We start from the raw sequence: 10,100 nt of genomic DNA, 5'->3' as shown, positions 1-10,100 counted from the left end.
AATATAAATGAAAGCCTTCTCAAGACAATGCTTGGAGGCCCATTATGAATTTTATGGAAGCGAAGAGCTTACAGCCGATATTCAACAAATTACTCAACCCAGGCCCATAACGTCTCAGCCCAGTAGTTCGTGGGCTTCTCCTCTTCTTGGATTTCAGAACCGGCCCTTTTCAAATCAGCAGCACGAGGTAAAATGTTTTCTCGACACTTTTTAACCACACATATGTGTGAGGCCCATAACCTCTCACCCCAATAGTTCGTGGGCTTATTCTCCTCTTAGATTTCAAAACGGCCCTTTTCAAATTAGCAGCCTGAGGTAAAGTGCTTCTTGACATTTTTTAACCACACAATAGGTGTGAGGCCCACGTGTACTCCCTTACATTTTTTTCACCACACAATAGGTATAAGGCAAAAGTCTGAGTATTGGTAAAATAATATAGAGATGGTACAGGCAATAGATAACGCATGGGCCCACTCTATTATGTAGTGGAGAAGCGTCAGGGAGCAGTATGTGCTCCCCCAACAGGGAGGTGGATCCAAACTCGTATGTTTGAGTCGTTCGCAAAGTGTGTGGATAAAATTCTAGTAGAGTCTGATTGTTCTAAAGTTATTCAACTAGTAGAGAACCCAAGAGTTCTCTTCCCATGACCTAACTCCAATTATCACAGATGCTTTTTATTTGAGTTCTTCTTATGAAATCTTGCTCATTTGCCTATATTCTAAGGCAGATCAACCAAATGACCGATCACCTAGATCAAAGAGTCCAGTTAATTAGACTTAAGACTGTTTGGCTCCATTCCACTCCATGGCTGAAGGACCTTCATCTTTCCTAACCTCGATTTGGTGAATACATTTGTTTCTTTACCAGTCAAAATAATGAGAAGTAAGAGGTTAAAAAAAAAAAACCTCAGCGGGAACACAGAGAGGACTTCTCCTTCTTCAGATTATATGGTCAGTTGGTGGGTGCAGTTGTTGGGTGCATGACTTCCACACTAGAAACAAAATTGTCTTTCTTCTTCCAAAAGCAAAGCCATGAATTAGATCCTTGACCCAAAAAAAAATTTGATTTGATGAAGAAAATATAAGAGTTTCATATGAGAGGGTGATGTACATAGAATACTTGATCTAATTAAAACCTTAGGTCACCTAACTACAATAATTTTTATTCTTTTAATAATATATAGTATAACTTGAAGGGAAAAAAAACATTATCTTAGATTACGATATAGTTTCTAAGTAAGAGAAACATACTATTAATCTAATATTGATGCATATCAGCTAGTATTATATAGTATTATTAAATTATTTTAAATTATATATTAATCTAAAGTCTACGCATTCACATTTTCATTCTAGTACTAAGTCAATACTGCCTAATAAGTGATGTGTCATACTTTGTATAAGAATATATGTATTCAAACAATCAAGAGAAGATACGGAAAGAGGGAAAAAGTATATAAAGCCAAACGGTTTTTTATTTCGTACCAAATAAACGATGTGTCATAATTTGTATAAGAATATCTATATCCATACAATCAAGATAAGAGACGGAAAGAACGAGAAAGTACATGAAATTGATTTTTAAGACCATTGGAATTCTAGGAAACTTTTACAATCATTTGGTATGGAATATTAATTAGATGGACATCTAATAGACACCCTTCTAAATATGTGATAAAAAGATGTGACTTTAATCAAAAAAAATGATGAAAGGGTGTAAATAAAGTCCTCTATCCTTATCAATTAATAATTTCAAATTCTTTTAAAAGCAAGGAAACATTCAAAACTAAACCAAACAACACCAAGAGGCAACTTACTAGAAAACAATTTCTTAGAATGACTAGTGCATGGATTTAATTATCATGTTATAAGAATATAATAACTTGTATTATCACATTAGTCATCTTAGTGGTTCATATGATAAGTCTTCATTTGACTAGAACCCTATCTCGAATAAAGCAAATGAGATTTTTTGGTTCACTCTTTATTGCTTCTATAGACTTTTGGACCAATCTTTTGAAATTGGGAACGATCAAATTTATTAGATAAATATGCTTTTATTACTGTAGTGAATCCATATCTTTTCCATCCAAGTGGGCTATTCACCCATTTGGTTTGGCACAAGTTTGCCTGTGGTACAGACAGACCCATGAGTGAGAATGGCAGAACGAGAGCACGGATAGTTGAGTGGAGATGTTCTGCACTCCACTTTATTAGACTGTTGTGGGTACGCATCTGACAGAGCAGTGTTTGCCTCTTATGTAGAGACAGTAAGTTAAGAGGTGTTGTATTTGAATTGGTTAGACCTTCCTGCATACGCTTTTGACGCAGCAGTGTTTTCCTCTTATATAGAAACAATAAGATAAGAGGTGTTCTTTTTGAATTTTTGTCTATCGACACTTCTCCACCATCATTGCCATCTCTTAAAGTAAATCGAACATGATCTCTTCATTATGAAGCGTTGATTATTGCAGTGCTATGATTAGTTCTACTTTTTGTTAGGTCAACAATGGATTTAGCCATATTTGTATTGCCACGTGGAGGATTAATGTCCATCCACAGTGATAGCATGAGAAGAGGAACCTTCTCTCATGATAATATGCCACTTTGACTTTGAATTTGGTTCTTGTATTACAACTTACAAAGCCAAAATTATTATTTTCTCTTGTGTTGCGTTCAACCATTCCTTTTGGTTGGATGCCTCACGACAGTCACTTATGATATGATAATCCGACAAACTATGTATATTGAAACTTGGCTCAGTGCATTTATATCTATATATTTATTTATTTGTTCTTATTTTTGTTGCATTTTTGCCAGCAATGAAAAAGATCTATCATTATGGATCATAGGAATTTAATATGTACTTAGTATACTTATCTCTCATAAGTTAAATTAATTAAAAAAAAAACTTTATGTAGCATTAAAAGATTTTTGAGAATTGTTATTTGGGTAAGAATTAACATGAGAATTAGATATGAGATTTATAAAATAAGTTTTTTTTTTTTAATTTTTATAAAAAAGGATAAAAAACCCTAAAAAATAAATCAAATCAAACTAAAGCACAACTCTTGAGAAAATCCTCTTTGAGAATATCTGTCATTTCTTGCGGGTGATCATTGAAAAAGACTAGACCCTCTCTTTCAATTAGCCGCTTCTTAGACAACCAATGAGCAGCTATGTTTTTCTTTATAAAAGGGTATTCTTGTGTTTCTTTAAAAAGTTCGATTTAATCATTATCATTCGGTTACAAGAATCTCATGACCGGCTAAGAAAGTGCATCAAACTAAAAAAACCCCAAAAGTAAAGTTCTTTATGCAAGTGGTTTTGGCATCCAATTAAACTGCAAGTATTTTTCTCTATTTCAATTTTCATAAAGTCAGGCTTCGAGACTTTATATTTCATTTTCTATGATTTCCAAAGAAAGTGGGTCTGGCATCCAATTAAACTGCATGTATTTTTCTCTATTTCAATTTCCATAAAGTCAGGCTTCAAGACTTTATATTTCAAGTTCTATGATTTTCAATGAAATGGACTTATGAGGATTTGATGTTGATTGTGGGGAGCTAAAAACTTGAATGAGAGTGTTTACCCAAAAAAAATAATTTGAGAGAGAGAAATAGATAACGTTGAAAAGAATTTGTATTCTTTACTCATGTGGGGAGAAAATTCTTAAAGCACATGAATAGATTTATGATATATGTACAATGGAAAAACAAAATCCTTTGAAAAGATTTGGATTCTTAAATTCTTTTGAATTTTTTTTCTAAAAAAGAGTATTTCGATTGAGTTCAGTTCCTCTCCACCCAAGTAGGATGTCTTCCCATTTCGTCACTCTCTCTCATGGCTTGCCCATGGTAAATGGGCAGTAACAGACCAATTGTGACGGTAGGAGGATGGGGGGATGCCCTATCTAGGTGGAGCAGATCTGGATTAATTTCATGAATTTGAGTCATCTATTCAGATGAAGAAGATAATTTTCAATCCACGTGTTAAATGCTTCACAAGTATTTGATTTTAACTCTTTTTTAGGAAAAGAGAGAGAAATCTTAGATACCTCCTGGTCGAACACTCGAACTTGCAAAAACATGCTTGACCGGTGGTTGAGTTTCGTCTCTGACAAACAAGTTAGTTCAGACGAACAAAGGAAGCAAGCTCAATCTCTCAATATATTCGATAAATTGCATACCTGATAATGATAAATATGGGGGTATTTATAGACTTAGGAGAGGTTACTTAACTGTGCAGTAATGGAGTTCGAATAGAACTCTAGCATTGTTGCTATCTTCTTGGGGAGAGGAGTCTTATCCGACAAGACAGTATTACTCGGATTGTAGTTGTGGAATCCGATCTGAATTTTAAGAGTAACCCGGCTTGATCAAAATCCTTATCCTTATTATTAAGGAGGTTGGATATGATTCAAATTGTAAACCTTGCTTAGTGTACCTTCGTTTTATTCGTGGTCCGACTAAAGTTTGATTCGTCTGGTTCTTCTTTGGTCGACCCATACAGGTCTATTATAAAATACCCATAACACTTAGCGTTTTGAGATTTTTTTTCTTAAAAAAGAAGATTTGTTTTTAGATCAAACACGTGTCAAACATTTAACTTAGTGTATAGAGCTTAGTAATAATGGGTTCAAATTCTCTACTCATGACATCAAAAATATTTTCTTATAGTTCATATAATAAATTTGAATATCTAGGTAAACTATGAGAAGAAAAAATTTTAGACGTCGACTCGATCGTAACGTGAGGTGTTCTCGCTTTTTGCCGTTACTATCACCACCTCGTTTCGCGTAAACGCGCGGAACGAACGCCTGACGTTTGTTATCAATTTATTATATAATAATACTGTTAGTGACGCACGCGGAAGACGTTTTCAAATCATATATTGTGGTCCCCATTCCTCACACGTAGTTGACAAAAACGCGCCTAAGTAAAATACGTGTCGAACAACCATTGGACTGGTAAAACCGGTACGGTAGCGAAATTTCTTTTCTTACCTGTCGCGTGGATAAACTATTGTCCACGTCATCACCGTTCGCGACATTTAATTTAATAATACAAAATGTCAATGATGACGTAAGGAATCTGATTACTTGTCACGTTTCTATCCGTTGGATCAGTGGAACGAATCTCTAAGACGGCTTAGCCGAAATATCTGAGCTTGAAAACTTCTCTATAAATAAACGAGTTACGAAAGAGTTGGAATTCATTGGATTTTTTCCACCTTCGCCTCTGGTTCAGTTTGTGTTCATAAACTTGTTCAAGAAGTATAATTGCTCGACTTGTTCCAGATTCTCGTATTTTCCATTTTTATTAGAATCTTTTTGAAGTGGAAAATTTCAAGATTTGTTTCCCCAGACGATCTGCTCTGGTTTTTCGCCTCTTAAGGCTTCAACTGCCGATTTGGGTAAATTAATTCTCTTTTTTCTTGATTTCTCTTGAAAGTTCAAATAGATTTTTAGATTGGGCTGTCAGTATTGTGATCATTATCTTCTAAAATTTGATTAGTATTCCTTGTTTTCCATCTGAACTACTAAACATTTGAGGAATTAAATCTGTTTGTTTCTCCTATTGGCTTGTCTGTTCTTTTTAGGGTCATAGGTTGATTTCGGAGATTTGGGTTCATTTGGATCTAGTCTGGAGAATACATGGTAGAAATTAAGTCCAGGAATTTGAGGACTTTTATCTGAATCCAGTTGCAGTTTTGTGTTAAAAGATTGAGAATTGAGCTTCCACTCGGGAACTGAAATTTGAGTTCTTGATTGAGCTATATACGCTATTAACTGCTGACGACTTTTGAGGTAGTTCTCCATTTGAGCAGTCGCTGAGAATTTTTGAGATTTATATTCTTTATAGGGAGATTAATTGGGGTCAACTAATTTCTGTTCTTGTTCTATTCCACAGATCAAGAGTTCTTGTACATAGAGTTTCATTAGCTTTGGTTCATACTAGAGATTCTTCCGAGTTATATTTTCTAGTCAAAGACTTGTTGGTTCTTTCTGTAATGGCTGTCCTAGATGATATAGTCAAGTGCGGCGGTGAAGGTCACCACCTTCCAGGTGAAGCTAAGAAGCTTTTGAAGTCAATGGCTCCCAGTTGGAGTGATGATGTAATTGACTCAAGTAACTTGCAAGTGATTCCATTAAAGGGTGCGATGACCAATGAAGTTTTTCAGATAAACTGGCTTACAAAATCAGGGGAACTCCTACATAAGGTTCTTGTTCGTCTTTATGGTGAAGGTGTGGATACCTTCTTCGACCGTGATAACGAGATCAGAACCTTTGAGTGCATGTCAAAGCATGGTCAAGGGCCTCGTCTTCTCGCAAGGTTTAGTAATGGACGAATTGAGGAGTTCATTCATGCAAGGGTAAGTATGATTAATCTGTTTTCTAAAGAATTATCTTTGTGCATATAGGTATTTTCCTGTTCTGCAGCTCTGCTTGAAGTCATTCAAGCGTTGGTTTTACATGATTTAATGTCCTTTTCACTCTGAAATTTCAGACATTATCAGCTGGTGACCTAAGGGACCCTGAAATATCTGCACTTATAGCAGCTAAGTTGAAGGAGTTCCATGATCTTGATATGCCGGGCCCAAAGAATGTCCAGCTCTGGGATAGAATGAGGTACTAATACACTTTCTTTGGAATTGGAAATTGAGAAGTTTTAGTTTTCATTTGCACCAAAAATATTAAGCCGAATGGTTTCTTGTGTTTTCAGGAATTGGCTTAAAGGGGCTCAAAGGTTGTGCTCTCCTGATGAAGCTAAGGCATTTGGTTTGGATGTTTTGGAGGAGGAAATTTTTACTCTTGAAAGGGAATTATCTAAGGACCATCAACCTTTCGGGTTTTGCCACAATGACTTGCAATATGGCAACATTATGATGGATGAGGAGACAAGATTGATCACTATAATTGTGAGTTTCCAAATTTCAACTATATGCATAGCTAATAATGTGTAAATAAACTAGCTTCCCACTTCTCCCAAAAAAAGTGTTTATATGTAAACTAGTATCTGGTAAGAACAGAAGGGCCTAACTGTGCAGCAACACTATGATGTGCTTGTTGCGTGTCCGTTGTTATGATTTAGCTTCAGAATTTGAGGTTCAGTATGTCAAAACTGAGCCAATACAGCAGTGGCCAAAGCTTTATAAATGCAACTTAACTGTGGGAATATGACCACTTATTCCTACCAGACATTCAGCTGCAATGATGTTCCCTTTTTATTACTATTCCCTGACTTGGAATCTGGTAAATATAGACTGATGAGGTTTAGAGTTGCTATCTTTATTCTGTAACATCTTTCTTATGGTCCTTTTCCCAGATATGTTGGTCATGGTCAACCCATGGAAGTTTCAATTGGATTGTCTTAATATGGTTAGTAAAGTATATCATTTCACTGATTTCCGCAAGTAATTTTCTTTTTGCAGGATTATGAATATGCAAGTTACAACCCTCTTGCTTATGATCTTGCGAATCACTTCTGTGAAATGGCTGCAAATTATCATTCTGAGAAGCCTCATGTTTTAGACTATGGTCAATATCCAGGTAGATGTCAGCTCAGTTCTGCTGTTTCCTTGTTTCAAAGCCTTATTTTTATTTAATTTAATTTTATATCATTACTGAGAAAGTCTAATTAAGGTTATGTTCATGATCTGTATCTTTAACAGATTTGGATGAGCGCCAGAGATTTGTATATAGTTATCTTAGTTCTTCAGGTAAGACTGTTTTCTTACAGTATACAGGATACCAGAACATTGTTATCATACTTGATTAGCCATGATCTGTCTAAAAGTTTGATGTAATTTAAAGATTAAGGTGTTCTCAGTTTATGGGCTAAGCTTGGTCACAAAAATCACAATGCACTTGAATTCTGAGAAGTTCAAGCTCTGTGGCATTGAAATAGTGATTTTCTGAGAAGATGATGAATTCTGTAGTCAAAACTCAATTATTTTTTTAAAAACCTTATAGGTGATGAGCCTACTGAACTTGAGGTGGAGCAACTACTTGAAGATGTTGAGAAGTATACTCTTGCAAGCCATATGCTTTGGGGCTTGTGGGGAATAATTTCGGTATTTACTTCTCACTCTACTTATATTATACAAGGATCACATCTAGGATGTAATTTTGAACTTGTAAATTTGAGCTGATGGTTAATTCTTTGCTGACCTACATTGCAGGATCATCTCAATGAAATCGATTTCGACTACATGGAGTATGCTAGGCAGAGGTTTCAGCAATACTGGTTCCGAAAATCATCACTACTTGGATATTGAGGCGCATCTCCTCTTGTATGAATGTCGTATGATAGTTGTTGTAGATCAATAATTCAGAGATGTAATCTTTTAATCTGCATAAAATCTAGGGTGGGTTTTTCCTTATTTTCAGCAATTGAAGTTCAATTGCATCTGTCTGACTTAGATAAAAATCCTTCCATCTATTGCCAAATGAAAGTGTTATGATTATGTACAGAGTGTTGTGTTTGATTGGAATCTGATAGAGATTCAGTCACTTCTTTTTTTTTTAAACCCATAAAAGTCAAAAATTGAACTTCAGTGCCAAGAAGTGCAAAAGAGTTGCAAGAACATGGATCTGACCTGCTAATTTGAATTCGGACTCATCACAAACTGTTGTACTCTAATATTATGGTGACAAATTACCTACACAAATTTTATTCAGAAATGATAGATGTAACAGGAATACATACCATCTCATACCTGAACAAAAGATTTATCTAAATTTAGCAGAATAAGTCACAGAAAAGATTGGTACACTTTGTTTGACAGCTAATTTTATCATAAACGTGAGTTGTTTTTTAATGATTGAAAAGCATCATAGTTGGGTTGGGCTATAAGGGTCCTAATTTGGTTGATGTCAAAATCAAAAGCGAGGAATTAGTTCTATAAGGAGAGAAAAAGCAGATTCTACATTCTCTATCATCCCTGGCCACTGCAATTTTCTGATCGTCCCCAACCCTCTTTCCTCTCTCTCTTTTTCTTTTTTTTGGGGAGGGTGGGTGTTTAGATTTAGACCGTTCAACCTTTTCAGACACACAATGTGGGAACCTGATCCTCTCCAGCTAATCGGACGGCTGCTCGATGCACCCATTCTGTCAGAATTGGATTCAGTCAATAACTGGGAAGGGCATAAGCCCCACAATCACCCTTCAAATTCAACTCCAGCAAGCTTCAAACATCAAAGCCCCAGTGGTCTAGTGGTAGAATAGTACCCTGCCACGGTACAGACCCGGGTTCGATTCCCGGCTGGTGCATAATTTTTGGCCCTCACATTTCTGGATTTTTTAAATGCACCCACCACTTACGAGCGAGCGGATCATCTTCCTCTCCCCGACTTTTACAATCACAAATAATAAAATATTAAAAAAAAAAACCCATCACCTTAATCCTGTGCCCCTGAAATTTTTTGTCAATAGTTGTTGGGGAGCACAAAGCTATTATGCGTCATGGGAAATGATCCAGACTCGCTTACAACTTACAAGCATGGTGACCTATTAGGCTATACCTATTAGGCTATTACTAAAGGTTGCTCTCTATCGTTCACTCTGAATTTCTACAACCAGTGGCCTTTTAAGTGTTTCAAACTTTACCCCCATGCAGGAGTGTCTTCATTAATCCTTTGATGATGATGCTTACATAGTAAATTTCTATGTTCAAATGGTTGTTCAATTTTTAGAATTCGATTTAAAAAAAAAAAGGGCCTAGTTGGGGTAGGGTTTGGGTTGGTTATTAACTTTCCTCCACATTTGGTACTAACTAAGGTGGTTATAACTTCCTAACTTCTAGCGACATTTTAAATGATGGGTAAACTATAAGCAATTACTCAAGGTTATCTTCCAATGGATGTGCAACATTTAGTTCATGTAAAACATGATATTGTCGCCAATGCAGGGTTGGTTGAGTGGTAAAGATTCGTACTTCTTAGTGGAGAGCGATCCTTGCGGATGGCATTTCAATTCCAGAATTAAAAAAGCACCAATACCAAAAAAAAAAAAAAAAAGCATGGTATTGTAAGATCTTGTCTAACTGTGTAACAGACTCCCTAGTTTGGAGGGCCCATCTATTTGTGTATGACTGTTT

At 35.8% G+C, this 10,100-nt stretch overlaps 1 protein-coding gene and 1 non-coding gene across 2 annotated transcripts; both read left to right on the top strand.

Moving 5' to 3' along the window:
• The first annotated feature begins 5,229 nt into the window (after window positions 1-5,229).
• Window positions 5,230-8,813, top strand: LOC149008692 (putative choline kinase 2). The gene is made up of 9 exons (XM_089163507.1): window positions 5,230-5,414; window positions 5,601-5,808; window positions 5,912-6,374; window positions 6,509-6,630; window positions 6,725-6,920; window positions 7,434-7,551; window positions 7,674-7,721; window positions 7,975-8,075; window positions 8,184-8,813. The coding sequence occupies exons 3-9, from the start codon at window positions 6,012-6,014 to the stop codon at window positions 8,277-8,279; spliced, it is 1,044 nt and encodes a 347-aa protein (XP_089019633.1). The 5' UTR covers window positions 5,230-5,414; window positions 5,601-5,808; window positions 5,912-6,011; the 3' UTR covers window positions 8,280-8,813.
• Window positions 8,814-9,203: 390 nt separating this feature from the next.
• Window positions 9,204-9,274, top strand: TRNAG-GCC (transfer RNA glycine (anticodon GCC)). Its single transcript has one exon. It is a non-coding gene; the product is annotated as a tRNA-Gly (tRNA).
• The last annotated feature ends 826 nt before the right edge of the window (window positions 9,275-10,100 follow it).

Source organism: Hakea prostrata, chromosome 7 (assembly GCF_041222555.1).
Source record: "Hakea prostrata isolate BN-2017 chromosome 7, UWA_Hpros_2, whole genome shotgun sequence".
Classification (NCBI taxonomy): domain Eukaryota; kingdom Viridiplantae; phylum Streptophyta; class Magnoliopsida; order Proteales; family Proteaceae; genus Hakea; species Hakea prostrata.
The sequence above is the reverse complement of the archived record's forward strand: the minus strand, read 5'-3'. Positions and strand labels throughout refer to the sequence as shown.